Source organism: Heterocephalus glaber, unplaced genomic scaffold (genome assembly GCF_053883595.1).
Source record: "Heterocephalus glaber isolate CG9 unplaced genomic scaffold, H.glaber_assembly_v1.0 deba00001561, whole genome shotgun sequence".
Classification (NCBI taxonomy): Eukaryota; Metazoa; Chordata; class Mammalia; order Rodentia; family Bathyergidae; genus Heterocephalus; species Heterocephalus glaber.
Window position 1 is genome coordinate 12,829,683 of NW_028258349.1, and position 26,512 is coordinate 12,856,194.

The 26,512-nt window shown below is 37.4% G+C and overlaps 2 protein-coding genes across 5 annotated transcripts in view; one reads left to right on the forward strand and one right to left on the reverse strand.

Moving 5' to 3' along the window:
* The window catches only part of Znf382 (zinc finger protein 382), a 162,273-nt gene that overhangs the window by 108,323 nt on the left and 27,438 nt on the right, over nucleotides 1-26,512 (reverse strand). The gene's annotated exons all lie outside the window — the stretch shown is intronic.
* On the forward strand, nucleotides 1,703-16,385 carry Znf260 (zinc finger protein 260). 4 transcript variants are annotated; one of them, XM_087191304.1, is made up of 3 exons: nucleotides 2,736-2,776; nucleotides 4,988-5,052; nucleotides 12,228-16,385. In XM_087191304.1, exon 3 carries the CDS (start codon nucleotides 12,726-12,728, stop codon nucleotides 13,962-13,964), a length of 1,239 nt encoding a protein of 412 aa, XP_087047430.1. In that variant the 5' UTR covers nucleotides 2,736-2,776; nucleotides 4,988-5,052; nucleotides 12,228-12,725; the 3' UTR covers nucleotides 13,965-16,385. The 4 variants fall into 4 exon arrangements, with proteins under 4 accessions (XP_087047431.1, XP_021095166.2, XP_004859045.2 ...); XM_087191305.1 differs by lacking the exons at nucleotides 2,736-2,776; nucleotides 4,988-5,052 and adding an exon at nucleotides 1,703-2,625; XM_021239507.2 differs by lacking the exons at nucleotides 2,736-2,776; nucleotides 4,988-5,052 and adding an exon at nucleotides 1,703-2,554.

Consider the following 26,512-nt stretch of genomic DNA (forward strand, 5'->3'; position numbering starts at 1 on the left):
TGAAGAAAAGATTCAACAGTCTTAGGAAAAAGAGAAAGTGGACCTAGAAAAGGAGAAAAGGGCTAGAGAAATGAATAAATGGTCACAGACAGAAGAATAAGCCCATGGACCTGGGAAGAAAAGCGACAGACTTGGTAGGAAAAGAATTGGGCCTGGGAAGAGGAGACACTGGTTCAAAGAGCGGAGGAAGAAGTTGAGAAAATAAAACAACAGCCTCTGGGTCCCAGCAGAGGAGAAAATGATGGAGATAGAGAGAGGAAGAGAGGAAGGGAGGGAGGGGGGGAGAGAGAGAGAGAGAGAGAGAGAGGGAGGGAGAGAGGGAGAGGGAGAGAGAGAGAGGGAGAGAAGGAGAAACAGGCCATGGAAAAAGAAAAACAAGCTAAGAAAGAGGAGAAATTGGCTGGAAAAGAGAAGGAAAAGTTGAGTGAGGGAGTGGACTCAGAAAAGTCCGTCAGAAAAAGAGATTGAAAGAAAGAAAAAAAAACAGGCCTGGGAAAAGGGGAAACTGTGCCAAGAAGAAGAGGTACAGGCTGCTGAAATGGAGAAACAGTTTCAAGAAAAGGGGAAGATGCTAAGAAAAAAAGGCATGAGAAAAAAACAACTGAAGACACTACATTGGCCAGGAAAGAAAGGTATATTGCTAAGAAAGAAACGCAAAAACCAAAGAAGGCATTGAGATAATTAAAAGAAAGAAAGAAAAGAGAGAAACTATGAAAGAAGGGAATAAACTGTCCGAGGAAGAGAGGACTTTGGCTCATGACAGTAGGACCAAGGAGATGCATGTTGCTAAAGGAAAGACAATAACCAAAGAGAAAAGGATACACGCAATAAGGAAACTTGATAGAGAAAAGAGGATTAGTTCCAAGAAGGTTACTTCCAGGGGGAAAATACAGAAAGGACATCAACTGTTGAGTCTTAACTGGGATATTTGAAGAAATACGTTCAGTGTCTTTGGGGGAGATAGAAATAACTGAGGACGAGAGATCATCCATTATGGGAAGAAGTGAAACTGCAGTCTGTGCCAAGTGAAGAAATAACCAACGAAGAGACAGAATAGGCTCAGAAAGAGACAAAACGAAAAGATGACAGACTGGCCACCAAAGACTGAACACTGATTGATGAAGAGAGCTTAGAGGAGCTCCAGGACAAGATTTTGTTTGATAAAATCCAAGTAAAGACTGTATTAAAGAAGGTCCGGGAGTAAAATCTGCTAGAAAAAAAATAACTAGAAGAACTTCTGGAGAAAACTGAGTAGAATGAATCAGAAAAGACGCAAATGAAGTGGTTATTCGAGACTATCAGAGATAAACTTTTGAGGGCTTATCTGAGAGAAAATAGAGGAAAGTCTAAGAAGGAGAAAGAGGAGGAGATTTTGCCCAACTAAAAGAGATATCTTATAAAAGAAAAAGGAGTCCAAGTGAAGAGAAGCCGGAGGAGAACTTTGCTAAGAAGAATAGAAAAAAGAATTCGACCCTTCAAAAGGAAAAGGGATTGACTGAGAGAAAGAGAGGCTGAGTAAGAAGAGGGCCCAAATGAAGAGGAGGAGCGCCTTACCGCAGAGCGGGAGTATCTGAGTGAGGGGAAAGAAGAAGAGGAGAGCCTCAGTGAGGAGAAGGAAGAGAGCCTTAGGAAGGGGAGGGGAGGGGGAGGAGGAGAAAGAGGAGGACGTCAGTGAGGAGGAAGGAAAGGGGCATAGACTTCAGGAAGTGATGGTTTCAGAAGAGGAGTGTTGAAATCGGAGCTTTCAAAAGAGCAGGCTTTTACAAAGCAGCCAAGTCAGTGCAGCTAGGGCCACCCTCTAACATATCTGAATATGTTAACCTATCCAAATACAGCCCCAAAAGGTGCCGTCGAGGACCGAGTGCCCTCTCCCCACCCCCAACTACGCCACTGTGACAGAAGGTGAGGGCGTTGCTCAAGAAACGGAGGGTACAGCTAGAAGGAAAAGGCTTTTTAGGAAAGAGCACTTGCTGGATGGAAACACAGACTCCAGAATTACAGAAGAGCACTGGATCGCGCGCTTGGCAGCTGCCGCGCGTAACTGTCGCGCTGCTCTCCGCGGGGACCGAGGACGCGGAGCTCTCTGGGGAACGTAGTTCAGCGGACACCTGGAGCAGAGGGCGCCCAAGATTGTCCCATTCCCGAATTCCCAACTGGGAGCCTCCGCGAGCTCTTTCCATAAAGTCTGCCCAGCGACTCTGAGCTGAGTTTATTACCATTATGTGCAGTGTTGGAGATTGAACCTAGGGCCTCTGCCCTGAACTACATCCTCAGCCTTTTAAAATGTTTATTTTTTATTTGAGACAGTATCTTGCTTAGTCGCTAAATTGTCCCAGGTAGGCTCGAATTTGTGATCTTCCTGCCTCAGCGCAGGGATTACAGGTGTGTGCTACTATGCCCAGAGTTTATCATACCCCTTGACACTACTGCCCTGTCCCAGGAGGCAAACACAGGTATAATGTTTTATCTGAATCCTGAGATTCGGTCTTACAGTCCTGCCACGACCGCGGAGACAGTCTTCTAAGCTCTGGTGGAAGAAAGTTTCCGGGAAAAGGTGACTCGAACCACTGAAACTTCTGGGAAATGTAGTCCACAGGCGCAAAAGTGGAGGACGGGACAACATCGGTTGGTTCGGGGGGTGTGGGGGGTGCGGGGGGTGGGGGGGGTGGGGGGTGGATTCTGAGCCGAAGCGGGCAGAGCCCACTGGGAGTGCAGCTCGCCCAAGCAGTGCGCAGGCGCAGGCGCTCTGGTTCGCCATCGTCCTCTTTGTCTTCTGGTGAGTTAGGTTTCTGCTCCTTGGGACCTGGGTTTCTGGGTCCTCAGCCTGACCAGGGAGTCTCTCGGGGAGGGTTCGCGGCGCCTGCGAAGGGGCTGGGGAGGCCCAAGGGGTTGGAATCGCCTTCTGGGACTTGCAGAGCGCCGGGGGTGTGTGCATGGGGGCAGGGTACCGGAGGAAGCGGGTGGGTTTCCGGGTGGGTGGTCAGGGGCGTGAGGGTGGTTTGGGATCGAAGTTAGTGAGAAACTGGTTCCAAGTTTGTGAGGCAGTAGATTTGTGCTGTAGTAATCTCTGATCCTCAGTTTTCTCATTTCTAAAACAATAAAGATGTATTTTCCTGGAAAATACAAAAGGCTAAGGAATTGAACGCATAACCAATTTAAAAATGGATTTTTATATAAAAAGCATAACCATTGTGAATTTAATAAAAGGAAATAAGCATCCCCCCCCTTTTTTTTTAAAGGAACAAATGTTTCCGAAAATCTTGTTATTGGATGCCTAGACTCCCAGTAGGTATTAACTTAATACTTTGAAGGACTTTGGTCGAGCTGCTTTGAGACTGTCAGAAATTAGGAATAGCTTTAAGAGGTAGTTTCACTAGTGCACACAGCAGCCTTTGGTGCAGAAAGGTCAAGAAACCTATTTGAGACTCCTAGTTTGTCAAAGGACAGGAGAGTCTGACTTGGATTTGACTATTTTTCTTTATATCCAGAGTTCTTTGTAAATGTAGGGAAAGTGTTCTATCCACAAAGAGATTCTTTTCTTGAGTATTTTGTCACACTCATTCTTAATATATTTTTTCAATAAGATGAAAAAGTAAAGTGCCAGGACACAGGATTTCTTATACAAGTAGTAGTTTTGATACCAAAAAATGGTAAAAGTTATAAAAAGGCAGACTTGTTTGTGCTTGTCCCTCAGATATCAGTGTCCTAAGTTTCTGGCCTTGGTCATCTTTTTTCCCCCTAAGTCCTCCATGAGCAACAACATTCCACTGCTTTGGTTTCATATGACACAGGTACCTAACAAATGTCAGTTTTTATTGAAGGCATGTTCAGGCTCCTAATCCGTACATCTGTCCAATGAATGATCAGCTCCAACTGGAGCTTACACAGAAACTTCAAATTCTTCTTGTTGAAAATGACATACTGATAGCTCCTTCTTACAGTCTGTCTCCATTCATTTCCCCTTTCTGTATTATCTGTTCCAATAATTCTTAGCACTGTCCATCTAGGTTCTAAGGCTCCTACATGTAAGAGAAAAGCTGAATAAGTTTGACTGTTTCATCCATCTGCCATACCCTATTAGAAACTGGAAACCAAGGTGTCTTTATGATACATAATGTTTGCTGAATCAGCAAATGTACAGTCTAATTGTGGGATACTTGGTACATTTAATTTTTCCTAGAATTACCTAACCTAGGTAAGATACTATGCCTCAAATTTTCAAGAGCTCTGAATATTATCAGAATAATTTCCTATATATTTTGTCCATGTTGCTGAATGTTAGTGACCTCACATTTATAAGAAAAATGTGAGGGAAAAATAATGCTCACAACTTTGGTTTCAATCTGGAGCAAGGCCACAGTGTCACCTGCTCAAAGGAACCTGTTGAGATTATGATTCTGGAGAACTCTTGATACCTCAGTCACATAGTTTCTTGGTATAACCTAAATTCTGAAAATAAGGTACTTTCTAGTTCCTATATCTGAAATATGTGGTGTTTTTAAATGGTATAATGGATTCATTTGTTCACATGTTTGCATATACCCAAAATTCATCATCACATATTTCACAGGCTAGCTTTCTGTATATCTTCAGGAGCTGCACACTCCATACCTTTCCAAAGTCAAATTGCTAACTCTGTGTCAATCAGAATGGCCAAGTTTTGGAGTCATTTGGCCCCTGGTGGAAATTTATTTTCTGCACATTGCTCGCAAGGTTTGAAATGTGGCCATGGGAGTCGGGGCCCCACAGGTCCCAACTGACCTGTGGCACTCGATCGGGACAGGACTATGGTCCATCAGCCCCGTCTTCCTCCTCCCTTTTTCCTTTAAAACAGACAGAGCCCGGGGGAGGATTGATTTATGTCTTTTTTACAACTAGTGATCTTTACAATTTAAAACCTCTGAGGGGTCTAGGGGACTTGGCCTAATTCTGGGATGCTACTTTGACCTTCAATCATCACATCCTGTGTCATTCTTCTGTTCACAAGTTTAAAGTCACCAATTCAAGCAACAAAAGCAATGGATGATTGAAAAGAAATAAAGTTCTCTCTAGGTGAGTAATTGAGGACCTGGCGGGTATGAGTGTGATAAAGACTCAGTGAGAATTAGGAATATCTAAAAAAAATTGTTTTGAGATTCTTTTTTTATTAGTCCATGTTTTGGAGTGGCAGTTGCTGGGAATTCTTTAGATACCTAAATGACATCTCCAGATCTTTCTGATTCTATGCTTTCCTTTTCTCAGATTCTAGAAAATTGGTTGCCCCTCTAACATCCACTTTGGATGCCAGCCTCTCTACCTCATTTGGAGCCTTAATGTTTGTAGCTTCTTTCCTATTTATTTTCCCAACATCCTCCATTTTTTGCATCTAGCTGAATGTCTAGCTCATTTCCTTAAGCAAACCTTCATAGACCTATAATCTTTTGAAAAACTAGCATGTAGATTTTTTTCCTTAAATGCCTTCCTTTTATTGTTATATACTTTAGGGTTGAATTTTACCTCATTAATCTTATTTCCTATTGTTTTTTTACTTCTAGCTATCACAGTTTAAGATTTTTGCACCTATTTAAAAATATGTTTTTTATTAGTACATGATGTTTATTATTTTCCTTGTGTGGAGTTGGTACCAGTGTATATATTAATTCCTTTTTTCATACTCTCACTTAGCCCTTCCTGCCTCTATCTCTTGATCCCTTTCCCATTTGAGAAATATCTATCTTCATACTTCCCATTATCTATCTTTTATCTATCTTTTAGTTTGCCCTTTACTTATAATTTGGGTTTTTCATTTAAGAAGCCATGCGATATTTAAGCTTATGTGTCTGATTTCACTTAACATTATGGTCTCAAGATTCATCAATTTCCTAATCCAAATGATTCAAGTTTATCTTTATGGCAGAGTAGTACTCAATTGTGTACATATACCACATTTTCTTTATCCATTCATCTGTTGATGTACATATAGGCTGCTTTGAAAATCTAACTATTTTGAATTGTACTGCTATAAACATGGGTATGCATTTATCCCTGTAATGTGATGTCTTTAAATTTTTTGAGACGATACCTAGGAGGGGAATAGCTGGGTCAAATAGAATTTCTAGTTTTAGTTTTTTGAGGCATCTTCATACTGGTTTCCATAGTGGTGGTACTAATTTACATTCCCACCAACAATGCAGAAGGGATCCTTTTTGCTAGCAGCCTCACCAACATTCGTTACTACAGTCATTCCTAGATTTACAAACATTCGAGCTGGAAACTTTCACAGATAGGTAGGGTCCTCACATTACAAACAAATTGCAGAAGTAGCTCACATGTGTTCAGGACAGTTGTATTGCCTTGTGCTTACTGTACAGTGTGATGGTGTACAGTAGTACGGTGCTCAATCAGAGCCCAGGATATTTGGAAGCAAGAGGAAAAGCAGTGGTGATGTGGAGGGGACTGCTAGGAAGCTCAAAGCAATATACACTGCATATTTGTGTTAAAGGTGTCTAAGACTCACTTTGTGGGACTTACAAATGAATCTAATTTAAGAACATTCTCCTGGAACAGAACTTACTCGCAAGCCAGGGACTTACTATATTTGACTTCTTGATGGCCATTCTTTCTCGTGTAAAATGGAATCTCGGTGTTGTTTTAATTTGCTTTTCTCTAATGGCCAGTAATGTTGAGCATTTCTTCATGTATTCTTGGCCATTTGTACTTCTTCTGTGAAATATCTATTCATTTCACTGGCCTATTTTTTTTATTGGGTCTTTTATTTGGGGGGGGTCTAATATTTTTTAATTCATTATGTATAGATATTAGTGTCTGGTCCTCTGTCTGAGGAATAGCTGGCACAAACTTTTTCCCATTCTGTAGGTTTTCTTTTCACCCTGTTGGTTATTTTGCTGTGCAGAAGCTTTTTAATTTGATATGGTCCCATTTGTTGATTCTTGGTAATACTTCCTGTGCAACCGGGATTCTGTTCAGAAAGTCTTTGCGTATGCCTAAAAGAATTTTACCTATTTTGTCTTCCAGAAGGCTAAGTGTTTCTGTTTTAACATTTAGTCCTTTGATCCATTTTGATTTTAGTTTAGTGTATGGTGAGAGATACGGATCTAGATTCAATCTTCTGCATGTGGATAGCTAGTTTTCTTATTAAAGAGACTATCTTTCCTCTAGTGTTATGTTTTTGGCCCCTTTGTCAAAGATCAAATAGTTGAATTTGGGGTTGTTTATGCACCCTCTGCATCTCCAACTTTTAATAGTATTACACAGGCTAAGAAATTACTACTGTCTTTGTACTAGTCCATTTCTGTTACTTTTAAGAATAATTATTCTTAAAATTTAGTACATGTACTTGATAGAAAATTAAGATAATAGAGTCTGTCTCCTCATTCCTTGCCCTCAATTCTTTTATTTCTGATCATCAGAAGTAGCCATTGTTAACAGTAACTTATATCTGCTTCTAAATATTTTTATAAGTATACAAGAAAGCTTTCAAGTACAGTAGTATTATGATTTGATTGTATAGTATTACTGTAGCTGCTTTGCTGAGATTGTTGTAAAGACATAAAGACAAGTATCAAGACCAGTGAGGAACCTATTAAATAATCCAATCCAGATATCACAGAGCTTAGATCTTGGTGGTACCAATGAACATATGAGAAATAGCCAGATTCTGGGTCTATTTTCATGATAAAGCCAATAAGATATGAAGAGGTAATGGATATGTGATCTGAGAGAAAGAGAAGTGTTGCTTGAGCAAATGGGAAAATGAGAAAAAATTGCTATTTAGAGAAGAATTTGGGGGAGTTGGCTTGAGAGGGAGAGCAAGAGTTTGGTTTGGGGCAGGATCAACTAGACCCCTGTTAGACATCCAAGTGAAGATGTTGAGTAGCCAGTTGGATGGGTCAATCAGGTCCAGGGTGGTGATTAACATTTGTTAGGCATCTCAGTACATGATATGTAAAGCAGTAGGACAGGACTGATGAGTGTGCCGATCATGTGAACCTAAGTGACTATTATAATAAACCTCAAAATACCATTTTAAGGAATGTAGGAATTGATTTCTTGGTCACATAACGTGTGGCGAATAGCCCACATTTGCATTATGTATTTTAGCTTTCCAGTTGCTGGGACAAAATACTTGACACCTGGAACTTGAGGAGAGTTTTATTTTGCCTCGTGGTTTCGGAGGGTTCAGGCCATGGTCAGCTTCTCCAAAGCAGAAATGGCATGACAGAGAGGCCTGGCAGAGGAAAGCTAGTCAACCCATGGCAGCCAAGAATAGAGAGAGCAGAGAGCAAGAGCCCCAGAGAGATAGCCCCTTATAAGGAACAACCCCAGTGACCCACCTCCTCCAACTGGGCCCTACCTCCTAACAACACATTCATGAATTAACTCATCAATGAATTCATTGATGCTTAATTATAGTGCCCCCATGAGCCAATCACCTCCTGTTCAGAAGTGGTTCTGAACATAGGAGACTTTTGGAGAACATTTTAGATGTAAACTATAATACATAGTAACTTTGGTTTTTCTTTTCATTTAAGGATCAAGGTTTCTTCCAGATTGTATCCATATTAACAAGTTGAGATTAGAGCTGATTCAACAATGTATCTCAGTTTCTGGCCAGATGAAAGAATATGAGTCACTAATCTGGGACAAGGGGTCAGTAAACTTTCTATAAAGGACAAGATAGTATTTTAGGCTTGATAGGTCATAGGATCCCATAACTATTCAGCTCAGGTGTATTCGCACAAGAATAGTCAAAGACAATTAAAAAAAAAAGAATGAACATGGTCATGTTCCAATAAAGCAAAAAACAGGTAGTGTGGTGTAGTTTACTAAGCCATGCTCTAACAGGTCACCATTTACAAGAATACAATTAAGAGTTTGCTTGCTGTTAGAGCACTCCTTTTATATTTTTAAAATATTTTTTCCTCTTTTTTTTTTGGTACCAGGGATTGAACTTGGGTCCTTGCACTTGTGCAGCAGGCAGCAAAACCAATGAGCTAAAACCCTGGCTAAAATATTTTTCAACCACAAGATAAATGCTATTGAAAGGACCTTTTTCCTGGCATTTAGATGTTGCCTATTTCAGCATTGTCACTTTCAGTATGAAAACTTCTGTTCTAATAAATATCCATGAAGGATGTTAATATACCTAAAAAGGTATGAGGTACTTCAATTACAAAAGAGATATAATTCTTTACTTTCTCATTGGGAATATAGTACCTTTAAGTCCTGATCTGTTGTGCATCATATTTCCCCAAATTTAATGAATTTTAAAAGTAATTAGAAAATTTTAAGTAAATTATAATATTATCATTTGTTTTTATTTTTTGGTACTGGGGATTGAACTCTGCACCTTCCGCTTGCGAGGCAGGCGGTGGAACCACTGAGCTAAATCCCCAGCCCTTTTAAAAATTTTTTTATAACATAGGGTCTTGCTAAGTTACCCAGGCTGGCTTTGATTTGCAATCCTGTTAGAAGAGTGCTGGAGCCACACCTGGCTCTTGTTTACACTGTTGAGCACAAAGTGATTATTAAATTATTTTTTATTATTGCAGAGCTGCAGTTTAGAAGGATTTGCTTTTTCAGCTTCATCAAAGTATAGTTTACATTAAAACGTCATCACCTTTAAATATATTATTGGTGAATTTTGCTAATTGTATATAATCATACAACCAATAACCAAATCAAGGTGTAGAGTTATTTTCCAAAGTGGCTGTACCATTTCATTCTCTCTATTAATGCATGAGAGTACAGTTGCTATACACTCATAACTGTGTTGGCAGTCCTTTTAACTTCATTTTAATGGGTGTGTAGTGTATCTCATAGGAGCTTTAATGTATTTTCCTGATTACTAGATGAGATAAACTTTTTGTGTGTGTGCACAGTACTTGGGATTGAGTCCAGGTCTTTTCATTGAACTTTAGTCCTCTGCCTCAGCCTCTCAAGAGTGCTGGGATTACGGGCATGTGCCACCAAAATGTGAATTTCTTTAACATGTTTAATCGCTATTTAGATACCTTACTTTGTAAAATGTCTATTCTAGTTGTTTTCCCATTTTAAAAACTAGATTAGTAGCTAACCATGGTGGAGCATGCCTACAATCCCAGCACCTAGGAGGCTGAGGCAGGAAGATTCCGGCAAGTTTAAGGCCAACTTGGGCTACATAGTGAATTCAAGGCCAGCCTTCACTACAAAGCAAGGAAAAAAACAAAACAAAAAAGGGCCAGGGATTTAGCTCAGTGGTGCTTCGCCTGTTGAGTTAGATCCCTGGTACTGCAAGAAAAAAGAAACAAAAAATAAAAAAGATTAGTTGCCTTTTTATTATTGAGTTTAAAGAGTTCTGTGTGTGTGTGTGTGTGTGTGTGTGTGTGTAAGTGTGTATTTAGAGGTACAAGCCCTTAATTAGTTTATCCTGGTTTATCAGCTTATCCTGCTTTGTGGTTTGCTTTTTTTTTTTTTGAGGCAGGGTCTTGCTGTGTAGTTCAGGCTGGCCTCGAACTCATGGCAATCCTCCTGCTTCAGCCTCTTGAATGCTGGGATTACAGGTATGCACCACCACACCTGGCACCTTTCTGTTTTCTAAAGTGTGTATTTGACAGACATTAATTTTTACTTTAGATAGAGCTTATTTCACTATTTTTCTTTTATATTAATAGTTTTAGTGTTTTAGGTCTATGCTTAATTTTGAGTCATTTTTATGACATATAAATAAGCAGAGGCATATTTTTCTCTAATTAATGGAAGTACAGCATTGCTGTGAGATCTTGCAATGATATATGAGAAAATGAAGGTAAAATGTTGAGAGGGAAGGATCAAGATAATGTTGAAGCTTTCTAGCTAGTGGATAGAAAGTATGCTTTAGAAAGAGAGCAAGACAAGGACTCTTTATAAGAGCAGAGCTTGCGTGTCAGTATATATCGGGCAAAATAAAACCAGAGAAATGAATGAAAATGGGGCTTGAGAGTAGTAACATTATCTATATCCAGAAAAGATAATAAAAGTAATTAAAATACTATAGTAAGTCATATAGAAGCAAAGAGGTTGGCTTTTTTTGTCTTCTTTTTGGTCATAAAATATGTATACTTTATTGTTTAGCCCATGTGAGACTCAATCACAACTAGATTAAAAGAGTAGGGCTGGAGATCTAGCTCAGTGGTTCTGCTGCCTGCCTTGCAAGCGCAAGGACCCGAGTTTGATCCCTGGTACCAAAAAAAAAAGAGCACTATCTCTAGTTGTACAGCTGTAGATGGGTTCAAGTGAAAGACCAAGTCTGCAAGGCTTATTCTGTAGGTATAATGAGTAGGACCTTTTAAATGCCAAATAGGATTATAATCAGCACTTAGTGTATGTGGGTTCCATATCGATGGATTCAACCCACCTAATATTGAATATATTTAGAAAAAAATTCCATCTTTAGTGAACATGTACAGATTTTTTCTGTTCATTAATCCTTAATACAGTACAGCAACTATATATACAGCATTTATTACAGGGTATTAGGTATTATATGTAATCTAGAGATGATTTAAAGTATATGGAAGGATATGCATAGGTTGCATGCAGATATGCCATTGTGTACAAGGCACTGGAGCATCCATAGGTTTTGCTGTCTGCAAAGTTCTTGGAACCAATCTCTTGTGGATACCAAGGGAAAACTGTACAGTTATGCTTTCTCTGTATTCCTCATCTTCAATTCTTACTCCACAAAGCAACCACCTGCAGCTCAGTTAACTGTCTGCTGGTGTTTATTTGTATATTTTATATAGCTATTTCACCTATTTTTTGACTTATCAATTTTAGACATTACCTGACTACTAATATGAAAGATATAGTTCAGAAATGTTAATCACCAGCACCCATACTTCCCATCTTTCTGCGTTCTAATACATTACATTGCTGATTTTATTAAATTAGTTGTCACCGTAAGTTATAGTGTTTGTGTAGTTTGTATCTGCAAAGATCTAGGTTAAATCCCCAGTACCAAAAAAGAAAGATAGTTATACACACCAGTGAATATTATGTGTATTTGTGCTCTTTATTTAGATTGAGCGACCAGGCTTGAATAATCTATTATAGTAGCATACTTCTGAAATTTTAATGATGAGTGGAAAAATTCAGTTATTAGTGGTGTTGATAAGCTAATTTATCAGATGCTTACCACATGCCAGGTGGCAAAATTTTTGCACTTGTTAACTCTTTTTAATGATGATTTTTTTCATATTCTCTTTTAGAAGAAGCTTGGGCAGTTCATAAGCAGACCAGGAAGCAACATTAAAGACTTGTGAGTTATGTCTCATCTTTCTTTGTGAAAATACAGACTAAGGAAAAACTCAGAAAACCTAGGAAACAGGAAAGTATTTCCTCTGAGCATTGACTGACATTGCATTGATACACACTGATTTTTGGACTGCACTCCTATGTATGGGACTCAGTTTGAGAGAGTTTGAAACACAATTCATACTTATATATAATTTATACTTAAATATGATAGAAAATGTGTAAGAAAGACATTCATATAAAGAGAATGCTATATTTTTATCCCTTTATATAACCACTGCATCTCAGAATAATCAATGCAAGAAAAGTCTTCTATCATAAATTCAACATCATTACCATACCTGAGAATTAATATTGAAAAGAAACCATATGACTTCAGTGAATGTTGGAAAGTTGTTATCCTTAACATATCTCAGTAGATACTAGGGGAACCTAGAAGAAAGTTCCTGTGCATGACAAAAATGTTGGAATGTCTTCAGCCTGAATCAGATCTCACACAGCATGATGAAATTCATACTGGAAAGCAACTTTATGAATGTAAGGTGTGTAGAAGAACTTTTAGCCTGAAGCAAAACTTCATAGAGCATAAGAAAATGCATACTGGAGAGAAATCACATGAATGTACTGAATGTGGTAAAGTGTTCTCTCAGGTCTCATCGCTTACTCTACATTTGAGAAGTCATATAGGGAAGAAATCATATGAATGTAATAAATGTGGAAAAGCCTTCAGCCAGAAGGGAAACTTCCTTTCTCATCAGAAATATCATAGTGGAGAAAAACCTTCTGAATGTGAGAAAGCACCTGTTCAAATGGCAACCCTCATCAGGCATCAGAGAGATCATACAGGAAATAAACCATATGCATGTAAGGAATGTGAGAAAGCTTTTAATAGCAAATCATACCTCAGTGAGCATGAGAAAATTCACACTGGAGAGAAACCATTTGAATGTAATCAGTGTGGAAGAGCCTTCAGCCAGAAGCAACATCTCATTAAGCATCAGAATATCCATAGTGGAAAGAAACCTTTCAAATGTAATGAGTGTGAAAAAGCCTTTAGCCAGAAAGAAAACCTCATTAGCCATCAGAGAATCCATACAGGAGAGAAACCTTATGAATGTAAAGGGTGTGGAAAAGCTTTCATTCAGAAGTCAGGCCTCATTAGACATGAAAGAAGTCACACTGGAGAGAAACCCTATACATGCAAGGAGTGTGGGAAAGCCTTCAGTGGCAAATCAAATCTCACTGAGCATGAGAAAATTCATATTGGAGAGAAACCCTATAAATGTAATGAATGTGGAACAATCTTCAGGCAGAAGCAATACCTCATTAAACATCACAATATTCATACAGGAGAGAAACCCTATGAATGTAATAAATGTGGAAAAGCCTTTTCACGGATCACATCACTCATTGTACATGTGAGAATTCATACAGGTGATAAACCTTATGAATGTAAAATTTGTGGGAAAGCTTTCTGTCAAAGCTCATCTCTTACTGTACACATGAGAAGCCATACAGGTGAGAAACCCTATGGTTGTAATGAATGTGGGAAAGCCTTTTCTCAGTTCTCAACTCTTGGTCTACATATGAGAATCCATACTGGTGAAAAACCTTATCAATGTAGTGAATGTGGGAAAGCTTTCAGCCAGAAGTCACATTACGTTAGACACCAGAGAATTCATACTCATTAAAGTTCTATGAATGCCTTGGATTTAGGAAACTCTTCAGCAGAATTTACACTTAATTATATATCAAGTTTTGTTTTACATTAAAGAGACATAAATGTAGCAAATTGTATTAAATACTCAAAAGTATTTAATAAGTGTCAGAGTATAATAAAAGCCTATGCCCCTAAAACTCCCACAATAAACATTATTAATAGTATACTTTAAGAAGTATTCTCAGTACAATTAGGATACAGTAATGGATATTAATTACCTAGAAGGCCTACCAGATGCATTAAGATAATATGAGAGATACAAAGATTTGAAATTAGACACAATTACTTTCTTGTTTTGCTACATATGAATTTTGTGAAACTATAATCATCAAAGTTATTATTATTATTTTTGGTACTGAGGATCAAACTCGGGACTTTGTGCTTGCGAGGCAGGCGGTGAAACCGCTGAGCTAAATCCTCAGCCCTCAAAATTATTGTTTTGCAGTACAGAAAAGTGAAATTAGGACAGACTGTTGAATCCAGAAATGCTTGAATGTATGGGAAATTGGTCATTGATAGAGGTAGTATCTCAGATTGGTAGCAAAATCATGGATGACAAAAAAAAATGGTCTCAGGGTAATTGATTCTTCATATGGTAAAATACTAGACCTCTGCCCTCATTGTCCATTAAAATATTTATTTCTTATAAATTCTAAATGTACTGAAGATTAGAATGCATAAAGTGAAACAATGTAAGAATTTTGTACGGGAATGTTTTTAATTGGGGCAGGAGAAAATTTCTAAACTAGATTGTTTTTGGTACTGGGAATTGATCCCATTGCCTTTGCAGTAAGCTACATCCCCAACCCATTTTTTTGAGACAGGGTCTCATTAAGTTGCCCAGGTGAGGTTTGCATTTATGATCCTCCTACTTCAGTCTCCCAAATACTGGGATTACAGGCATGCAATACTAGCTTAGAAATTACTCCATCTATCTATCTATCTGTCTATATTGATCTCAATTGATCAATCAATCGATAGATAGACCTCAAAATCTGAAACTTCTAAACAGAGAGTCTGTTTATTCCAGTATGAATTATGGTAGCCAAAAATTGGACACAAGTGTTTGTTGTTTGTGAAATAGATGAATAAAATGTGATGCAGTCATACTGTAGAATATTCTTTTAGCAGTTAAGTACAAATTAAATCTATATGTATTAACAGTAAAAGGAAAAAATCATGTAGAATGAAGAAAGCTAAAGTGATGAGCATATTGTAAATGATACCTGTATACATTTTGAATGAAATCAGTATTAACCAATCCATGTACTAAGATTTGATTATGGAAAAGACCCTTTTTCTATAAAACTACAAAGAATGAATTGGACAGATGCACACTCAGTTCCTAAAAGTGGTTGCCTCTGACAGGAAGGAAACCAGAAAGGAAATGTGACCCAGCATAGTAGTGAAAGGATACTTCAATTTTCCATCTAAATATTTATTTTCATTAAAAAAGAAGATTCCACTTGAATGTAACAAAATGTTAGTTAATTTTGGAATTTGATAATGTACATATTCATTCTTTTGTTAGTGATATTTTCTCAAAATGATAGAGATGTGGGGAATGTATACATGACATACATGTTACAGTAATCCCCTTTATCTGTGGGGAATACATTTGAAGGCCCCCAGTGGATGCCTGAAACCCTAGGTAGTAAGTACTTAATCCTATGTGTGTTGTTTTGTTTGGCACTATTGGGAATTGAACTCATGGCTTCACACTGAGCTATATTCCCAGCCGTTTTCATTTTTTATTTTGAATCATGTTGCTTGGGCTGTCCTTGAATTTAGGATCATCCTGCCTCAGCCTCCTGAGTAGCTGGAGTTACCACCATGGCCAGCTCTCTACGTTTTTCCTAAACATACATACACCTGTGATGAAGTTTAGTTGTAAATTAAGCACTATTAGAAATTAACAATAAGTTCCCATAGAGCTTAGCAATCTCGTATGATTTTATTTTTGTTTAATGGAGAACTTTTACCTTTTAATTAAGGAAAATATATTAAACCTTCACTTTGGCATATCCAAATTGTCAGCATCACTACTCTTAATGCTTTGGGCTAGTAAGTAAAATAAGGGTTGTTGTGTAGTTTATGTCCTCTGATTGGACCCAGACTCATACAGAGTTTGGAAAAAGACTTGCCCTGATCCCACTTCTTTTCTCCTCTGCCATGGATTCTGTCCATTTGCATAGAGCATGCATTTTCCCATACTCTGCGGAATGCCACGAGGGAGGTGATTCTGTCCTTGGGTGTGAATTGAGGTAAAGGTAATATCATAGTTACTATGACTGACTGGTGCAGGAAAAGTCAGAATGCTCACTAGGCTTCTGTGTTGCCCTTTCACCTCCAACGTGTCTTAATCTGTAATAAAAATGATGTTTGACCTCCATTTGTCCTTAATTCTTTGTTATATATCTCAGTTGGGTAGTAAACCTTGGGTAGGAAAGGGTAATATATATTCACCCTCTTCAGAAACCACAGCACATGTTATATAACAACGTCTCAGACTCCTTTATGTGTCAATTCTTTATGGTAACTTCCATAAAGTTTTCTCTAGAGAAGAAAAATCTAGATGATTTTTACCACATGATTTAGAAGGATGAATGAAAAATCCTCCTGCCCATTTTCTAGACCAAGGTACTTAAATACTTGACTCAAGGGTGCAAACCATGGTGGAGATCCCTGTTAGGTACTAGTGGGAGAAAAGGAAGAGCTGGAATTGCTGTAAGAGAAGTGAGAGTGGTAAGTGGGCACTACCTGCTATGTTCAAGCTACCATTCCAGCTGTCATAATCACATTCCAGCTCTCACAATCACATTTTTTTCACTGAGCTTCCTTACAAGGTGGACACAGTTGAAGAAACTAGTGGAAACATGAACTCCACTCTGAACCTCCTGGGTTTCTGTAAGTTGAATTCCCAGAACCTCTCTAAAGCCTCAAAGTCCAATTAATTCCTTTAGCTATGTGTATCATTGTCCCCATTTCCACTCACCATTGTTATTCCTAGGACTTACGTTGGCTGTAGAAATTCTCCAAACATAGTGAACCCTATTTCTCAGGCCCCATAAACATTGGGCACCACTGTATGAACCCATTGTTTGGAAAGGTACTATGTATACACTCTTGACCCCCAACTTGGGCACATATCCATGGACCTTGGGCCTGGAGTACTTCCTTACCAAGATACAAAAATGCCACATAGCTTGTGCTGGATTTATTGCCTTGTGTGGGAATGCCTTCCTCTGTTGACAAGGCCGTTTATATACCTTTGTTCTGGTGAAGTGTATGTCACACAGGACCCGGTTAGCCCCACTGCTACATCTGTTGAGTAGGGGACAAGACAGGGTTGTCCTTTTATGTCAGAAGAGAAGTTTATAAATGGCCCTGCATTAGATAGTAGTGGTACCCCCTGTCCAAAGGGGACTGAGGGACATTATCAAAGCTGATATTTTTGTTTTTGTTTCTTCACTAAGTAAAGCATTGTTCTATCAGTGGTTGGCTAAATGGAACTGTGTTTCCATGGCAACCTCAGTACTAAGATGCAATAGGCAGAGGTGTTTCCAGTCCACTGGGACTGGTTAACTGGTGCAGTGTTTTGTGCTCCCTTAGAGTTGATAACTGGTGTATCATATTCTGCTTAACAGAATACTGGTGCATCTGTAAGATTGATTATCTATGCCTATTTCACTACTTCTTTGTACCTCAGATTGTATTGGGTTGTATTTCTAATGGGTGGCAAAATCAGTTTGTCACCTTTATATAACTTAATTTACAAAAGAATTTTAATCTTCAGTTCACCTCAATGCCGCTGTCTTAAGGAATTAATAATTTCATTCTCATTTCCTTCCAGCCCCTGATATTTTCTATTCTAGATTCTGTCTCATTATTTATTTATTTTAGGTACCTCATGTTAGTGACATTAATGCTCTTTTCCATGAGCTTGAGCACCTCTTGGCACAGTTCAAAGAGGCTGGGGTAGGTATAGAGAGGGTCACTCCAGAAGGAGTGATGAAGAAAGTATTGGACATAGTTTAGAGAAAGAAAACTGATCCCAATTAATTCCCAATAATCTTGGTTATTTCTTCCTCAAGATGCTTTCTGTCCCAAACCCCTTATTTTGATGTGTCTGGCATTTAGACTGCAGATGGACTTCATAGAGACCTTGGTTGATTTCTTCCTGTCTTGGGAGCTGAGTTGAGTTTGGACAATGATGACAACCTGGGAAAGGAGGGCAATGGAGCAGAAGGATCATGCATGTAAATTCCAATTCTGCATAGGAGTGAGGGCAGAAAGGATAGAGACTATGAAACTATAAAAGCCTCAGTCCTCAATATTGAGAAAGAGGTGACTCAGTTTTTTCCTTTGGTTTTTTTTTTTGTTTGCTTTTTTATTGTGATAACACATAAAATTTAATATTTTAACCATTTTTAAGAGTACAATTTAGTATTGTGTAAATATACAATATTGTGAATCATCACCACTATTCATTTCCACAACTTTTTTTTTTTTTTAAAGCAGGGTCTTACTAAGTTAAGTTGCCCAGGCTAGGGTTGAACTTGTGAACCTCCTGACTCAGCTTCCCAGAGTGCTGGCATTACAGGCCTGGGCCACCATGCCCAGCTGTGATTTACCTTAGTATACCTTATCCTACAGTACTTTTTCAACTATTATGATGCTAGGTAGGTAGCACTGTCATTTTCATCATCCTAAACAGAAACTCAATACCCATTAAACAATTCCATTCTCACTTCCAGCCCCTGGTATACTCTATTTTTTGTCTCTTAGAAGTTGCTAATTCTAGGTAATTGATGTTCCTGAAAGAATACAATATTTGCCCTTCTGTGTGTAGTTTAACTTAAACATTCACTTAATGTTTCCAAAGTTCATGTTTTAGCATGTATTAAAATTTTATCCCCTTTAAAGGTAGAATAATATTCCATTGTACATGAGGTCATCAAATTTTTGGTGAATGTTTAAAATTTTTTAAAAAATTATTAAAGTAAAAGACGCTGTTATTAATTGCCTTCAAAGTATTCCCCCTCACTTTAAAAACAATTGCCCCATCATTCTTGCCACTTTCTGGAGCTGTTCTGGAGATCCTCTTTTGTTAATGTTTTTATGAAGTGAGAAAAAAATATAATGAATGTTGGGCGTGGTGGCACATGCCTGTAATCCCAGCACTCATGAGGCTGAGGCAGGAGGATCACCATAAGTTCAAGACCAACATGGGCTACATAGTGAGTTCAGGCCCAGCCTGAAGTATACCCCCCCCCAATAACAATACAATGAATGCAGTTGCTCAATGCCATCCAATAGAAAGGCATATACAATTTTTTAAAGTTCTTCATGTATTCTAGATACTATTCCTTTGAGGAATATCTGGCTAAAAATTTTTTCATTCTGTAGGTCATCTTTCCGCTCTGCTAGTTATTTTGCTGTGCAGAAGCTTTTTAATTTGATATGATCCCATTTGTTGATTCTTGGTACCACTTCCTGTGCAACTGAGGTCTTTTCCTGGACACTAGGACTTTAGTGTACAGGACTTTTCTATTCATAAAGTCCTTGCCAACACTTAATGACTTCCAGAGTTTTAGCTATTTTATCTTCCAGGATGTTAAGTGTTTCTATTTTAACAGTTAGCTCTTTGACCTATTTTGATTTTAGTTTAGTACATGGTGAGAGATATGGGTCTAGATTTAATGATCTGCATATGGACAGCCAGTTTTTCCAACCATTTAGTAAAGAGACTATCTTTCCTCTAGTGTATATTTTTAGCCCCTTTGTCAAAGATCAAATAGCTAAATGTGTTTAGGGTTGTTTTTGCATCCTCTCTTCTATTTCATTGATCCTTCTGTCTTTGTGCAAGTGCCATGCTGGTTTTTTTTTTTTCTGTACCAGGGTTTGAACTCAGGACCTTGTGCTTGCGAGGCAGGGGCAGTACCACTGAGTTAAATCCCTGGCCTTGCCATGCTATTTTTATGGGCTAAAGGATATGGTCATTCTTTTTTTTTTTTTTTTGGTACCAGGGATGGAACTCTGGTTCTTGTGCTTGCTAGGCAGGTGGCAGAACCACTGAGCTAAATCCCCAGCTCGTGCCATGCTATTTTTAATCACTGTAGTTTTGTTACATAATTTCAAGTCCAGGATTGTGATGCCTCCCACTTTGGTCTTGTTACCCAGGATTCCTTTTGCTATTCTGGGTCTCTTCTCATTCCACATGAATTTTAAGATTTTTTCTCCAGTTCTGTGAAGAATACTGTTGGTATTTTGATTGTAATTGCATTAAATCTGTATATCAATTTTGGAAGCATAGCCATTTTGACTATATTGGTTTTGTCTATCCAGGAACAAAGGATATCTTTCCATTTTCTGATGTCTTTTTCAATTTCATTTTTCAGCATACTGTAGTTTTTGCTGTAGAAGTCTTTCACTTCCTTAGGTAATTTCCTAAGTAATTTTTCTTATTGCTAATGTGAATGGTATTTTTCCTTAATTTCTTTCTCAGTGGGCTCATTATTGGTGTACAGGAACTATTGATTTTTGTGTTGATTTTGTATCCTGCTACATTACTAAATTTGGGTTTTTCTTTTTTTTTTTTTTTGGTGCTGGGGATCGAACTCAGGAGCTTGCACTTGCAAGGCAGGTGGCAGAACCACTGAGCTAAATCCCCAGCCCCTGAATTTGGTTATTAATTCTGTGTCTTTTGGTGTGTTTTTTTGGAGGGGTCTTTTATCAGGAGGATCATTCCATCTACAATAGTTACAATTTGACTTCTTCCTTTCCAGTACATATGTATTTTATATATATATATATATATATATATATATATATATATATATATATATCTTGCTAATGTTTCCAGGACTATGTTGAATGTTGAACAGGAGTGGTAATACTGGACAGCCTTGTCTTGTTCCTGATTTTAGAGAAAAAGCTTTCAGTTTTTACCTCATTTAATATGATTTTGCCACTAGGTTTGTCATAAATGGCTTTTATCAGATTAAGATAAGGTCCTTCTATAGCTCTTCACTATTTTCATCATGAAAGGTTGTTGGATTTTGTCAAAGGCTTTTCCTGCATCTATTGAGATGATCATGGGCTGGGGATTTAGCTCAGTGGCACCGCACCTGCCTCGGCAATGCTAGGTCCTAAGTTTGATCCCTGGTACAAAAAAAAAAAAAAAAAGGGATGATCATGTAATTATTGTTCTTGCTTCTGTTCATGTGATGTATTACATTTATTGATTTACATGTGTTGAACCATCCTTGCATCCCTGGGATGAAGTCTACTTGATCATGGTGTACAGTTTTTTTTTTATGATTTGTTGCATTCTGTTTGCCAGTATCTTGCTGAGAATATTTGCATCTATATTTACCAAAGAGATTGCTCTATAGTTCTCTTTTTTGGTTGGATCCTTGTCTGGTTTTAGAATCAGAGTAATACTAGCTTCCAGGAGTGACTTTGGGAATATTCCTTCCCTTTCAATTTCATTAAAGAACCTGAGGAGCTTTGGTGTTAGATCTTCATTTTTGTAGAGTTGATCAGTGGATCTATCCAAACCAGTGATTTTCTTAATTGGTAGGTTTTTGTTTTGTTTTGTTTTGTACTGGGGATCGAACTTGGGTCCTTGTGCTTGTGCAGCAGGTGGTGAAACCACTGAGCTAAATCCCCGGCATGGTAGGTTTTTAATTACTCCTTCAATTTCATTGCCCATTATTGGATTATTCTGCATTTTAAGTCTTCTTGGTTCAGTTTTGGCAATTCATATGTATCTAAGAATCTATTTTCTGTATTATCCAATTTATCGGTGTACAGGTTTGTGAAGTAGTTGTTAATAATCTTTTTTGTCACAGTCTGTTGTGATTTCACCTTTTTCATTTCTAATTGCATTGATTTTGGTCTTTTCTCGCTTTTTTGGTTAGTTTGTCTAAAGTTTTGTCTATTTCTTTCTAAGAACCAACTCTTTGAGTCACCAATTCTTTGTTGTTGTTGTTGTTTGGGGGAGGGCACTCACTTTCATTGATTTCTGCTCTTGCCTTTATACTTTCTATCCTTGATATAAAAAATTCCATATTTGTACTAGTTTTGGGGTTGGATTGTTCTTGTTTTTCTAGGACTGTGAGGTGTATTAATAGATTATTTATTTGGGCTCAGTCTGTTTTTGTGTTGTGGGCATTCATAGCTGTAAACTTCCCTCTTAGGACTCCTTTCATTGTGTGAAAGGTAGGCTTATAAAAACATTATGATATGTCCTCATCCACCTTATTCACCAGATCTGGAAATGTCAATTTCTAATTCTTCAAATGACCATAAAATGTGAACGTTTTGACTCAGTTCAGGACATCGAGGCAGCCACAACAGCAAAATGAAAGACACTCACAAAAGAGGACTTTCAGAACTGCTTCAGAAAGTAACAAGAACAATGTGATAATTGTGTATATACAACAATTTTTTTATCCATTTATCTCTTGATGGACATTTGGGTTCCTTTTGTTGTTAGACAATTGTGATAATGGTCCTATAAAAGTATGAGTTCTTGCTCTTAATTATTTTGGGTATATATGCCCAGAAGGGGAACTAGTGGATCATTTAGTAATTCTGTTGCAGAAATCGCAGAAAAAAAATACACGGAGGCACAGAATTTGGGTAAAATAATAAAAGTTTACTTGCAAGCAGGCAGGACTGCCAGAAACCAGTCTGGTCAGTGTTCGCATGCCCTTTGTTCAGAGTTTCCTTTTTATATCCTTTTTAGCCATTATCTCACCCCTAGTGGTCTTTGTTGAGCAAACAAAATTCCAGTTTCTGCTTAATGGTTAGACACAGGTGGTTTCTATCACTGATTGCAGGCACAAACACATGACAGTTAAAGCACATATATCACAAATTTACCCAAGCTTTGCAACTTTGTTCTTCAGAGTTAAGATGTTATCTATAGTAGAGCTACAGATCAAAGGAGCTATATAACCTTCACTTTAAACAACAAAATCAACGGGCTAAGGCAAGTTTTTAAAGGGATACACTACCTATTTTGCTTCTACAACTACTTTAAAATAATTAATCTACTAAGCAGTCTAAAACTTTTTCCCCATCAATTCCATGTTTAACATTTTGCCAAACCTCCAAATTGTTCTATAACTGCAATAGCAGCAATGCACAAGGTTCCAATTTCTCCACATATCCACCAAAACTTATTTCCAATTTGTTTATAATAGGCATTCTACTAGGTATAAAGTGGAATTTCATTGTTTTGATTTGCATTTTCCTAATGTTTCATGATGTTGAACATCCTTTCATGTACCAATAACCACATGTTTCTTCTTGCTAGAATACTCTTTCCCCCAACCCTCAACCCCAATAAAAATGCTGGACCACAAAGCTCAGGAGAGCTTCCCTTGTAATTGCTGGGGTTTAGGTACTTCCTGTTTGACTCCACTGAGAGAAGACAACTGGAAACTTACATATCTTCTCTCTTGTACTCTGTCCTGTGTTTGCTTTTTGGTGATTTTAATCTGTTTTTTTTTGCTGTTATACATCATAACAATAAGTATAACAGCTTTTCTGGGTCTTCTAAGTCCTTTGAGTAAATCATGAAACTTGAGGGTACTTTGTAGAATATTCAACACAATCAGGATATTCATTACAAAAATGTTCACCTTAACATAAGCTTGGAAATAATCTAATGTCCATGAATAGGTTATATAAATTGATATTTCCAGTTGATGGGATACTGAATTTTTGTTAAAATTAGCAGATTAATATATACAATATGGCTATGGTCCCCAAGATAAGATAGGTAGAAAAAAAAGGACGGTGGTCAACAGTATGTACAGTATGCAAGAAAAAAGGACAAGGTTTTTTATAAATATTTGTTTGCACATTCATTCCCCCTCCATTCCTCCTCCTTAATTTTCTTTCCTTGCTTTTTTCTTTTTATTATTTTATCTAACATATATGTTATTTATAAAATAGTAATATTATGGGGTTATAAAAATAAAATGAGGAGAGGCAGCAGAAATTTGATACTAACTTCCAGGCTAACAATTTTAAAAGGTCTAATCATAGTGGGGATGGAGGTTAAAAAAATTGTTGAAATATAGTGTTACTAGGTTAAGACAGCAATGGGAATTATGACTGAGCATATAAAATACAATTCTAGGGCATATACCAATGGAAAAATGGGAAAAATGAGAGGGAGAAAAAAACCCCTAGGTATCAAACAAATACTTTTTGTAAGACTGGAAGATCTATGAAGGACAGAACACATGAAGAGCATATGTGAGACTGAGGATATAAGTTAAAGGAAAAATAAATATGATGGGTTTTGGTACCAGGGATCGAACTCGAGACCTTGCGCTTGTGAGGCAGCCACAGTGCCACTGAGCTAAATCCCCAGCCCAGGAAAAAGAAATATGAACTAAAGCTGTAAACAACATAGGAAAGTCAGCACCTTGAATACAATTAGTGGAATGAATGGCTCTGTAGAATTTGATGAAATAACACTGATCCAAGAAGAAAATTTGGAAACATTACCTTGGTATATGAAGAATTCCCACCAACTCTCATAAGATGGGCTGTAAGAGAATCTCCTTGGAATACATTTCAGAGAAAGCAAACACTCACTGAGTAATTTATTATAAGTTCTTACATAGTTATAATTTATTATGACATTGGCCACCAAATTGTATTAGGTGTAATGGAGACTAAGAATCTTGTTGGATAGTTTTGTGAATGACTGAGACAGATCATATAGAAGGGGCAGTAGATAGAAGACCCTTGACAAAGAATGGTAAGGTATGACATTTGAAATGTTAAAGTGGGTTATCTACTGCAATATGTATATATATATATAGTGGAATATTTCTGTGGAATATCTAAGTAGAGATTCTATTAGCTGAATATATTGATTAAGAGTTTAAGATAGCCCTAATTCCAGTTGGAATGAAATAAGTAAAATTATCTCTGTTCATAGATATGCAAACCCAAAGATTTCATTAAAAAATGTTAGAGCTAATAAATGAATTCCCAAATTAACAGGATACAAGGGCAACATGCCAAAGTCAATTGTGGTTTGCTATATTTCTGAATATATTTTCCTAAAATCATGTATTGTAAACTTAATCCCTAATGCAACAGTGTTAAGGGGTGGGAACTTTGAGAAGTGTTCAGGCCATACTGGCTTTGCCCTATCAAATGGATTAATGCTAATTATAAGGGTTTGATGCCATCTCTTGCTTTTCCTTACTCTCTTGCCATATGACACTTTCACCAAGTTACAAAAAAGTAAGAAGGCACTTACTAGATATGAGCCCTCAATCTGGGCCTTCCCAATCTCTATAGCCATAACCCAAATAAATTTATATGAAATTGCCAGTCTAGGGTATTCTGTTATAGCTATACAAAATGGACTGACACATTCCCATACATTAACCTTGAAAAATGTGAAAAAGAACATAGGAAAATAAGCCCATTTACAGTAGCATCAAAAAATAAAAAAAATACCTAGGACAACCAAGAAAATAGAAAACTTATACATACACTGAAAGCTATAAAACACTGCTTAAAGAAATTAAAGATGTTAATAAATGAGAAAATATCCTGTTGTGATGGATTGTTAAGATATCAATAGTATCTAAAGGGATCTACAGTTTCATTCAGTGGAATCCCTGTGAAAATCCCAATAGCATTCTTTTACAAAATAGAAAAAAAATGCTGAAATTCATATGGAATCTTTTGGTACCCTGAATAGTCAAAGTAAGAAAGAAAAAAACAAACAAAAAACCCCAAGAGCCAGGTGTGGCAGTGCTCACCAGTAAACCCAGTACTTGGGGAGGCTGAGCTATGAGGACCCCAAGCTGGAGCCCAGCCCAGTCAACTTAGGGATTTAGCCAGACTCTGTCTTAAAATTAAAAAAAAAATTATTTTAAAGGCTGGGGATGTAGCTCAAGTGAAGCACCTGGGTTCAATCCCCAATAGAGAAAAAAAAAAGAACAAAATTTGAGGGTTCAAACTGGCAGATCTCAAAAGATCTCAATTACCACACAAATGTATGGTAATCAAATTATGTGGTACTGGCATAAAGACAGACATACAGACCAATGAAATCGAATAGTGAGCAAGAAATAAACTTGAAAAATTAGATAAATAGGACTTTTTTAATATTAAAAATCTTTGTACATCAAAGGACACTACCTATAGAGTGGAAAAGCTACCCATGGGAGGAAAATATTTGCAAATCATATCTGATAAGGGTTTAATAACTAGACTATATAAATATTTATCTATATATCTATATCTATCTATCTATCTATCTGTACATTTTTTTTTGGTACTGAGGATCAAACTCAGGACCTTGCCCTTGTGAGGCAGGAGATGGCACCACTGAGCTAAATCTCCAGCAATAAGTGGACTATATAAAGACTCCTACAGCTGAACAAAAACTCAATTAATGTGCAAAAGATTGAAATATACATTTCTCCAAAGATATATAGTTGGCTAATAAGCACATAAAAAATATGC

Bases quoted from the DNA above. Each gene is read 5' to 3' on its own strand.
- Znf260 (XM_087191305.1), top strand. From the start codon at position 12,726: ATGACAAAAATGTTGGAATGTCTTCAGCCTGAATCAGATCTCACACAG.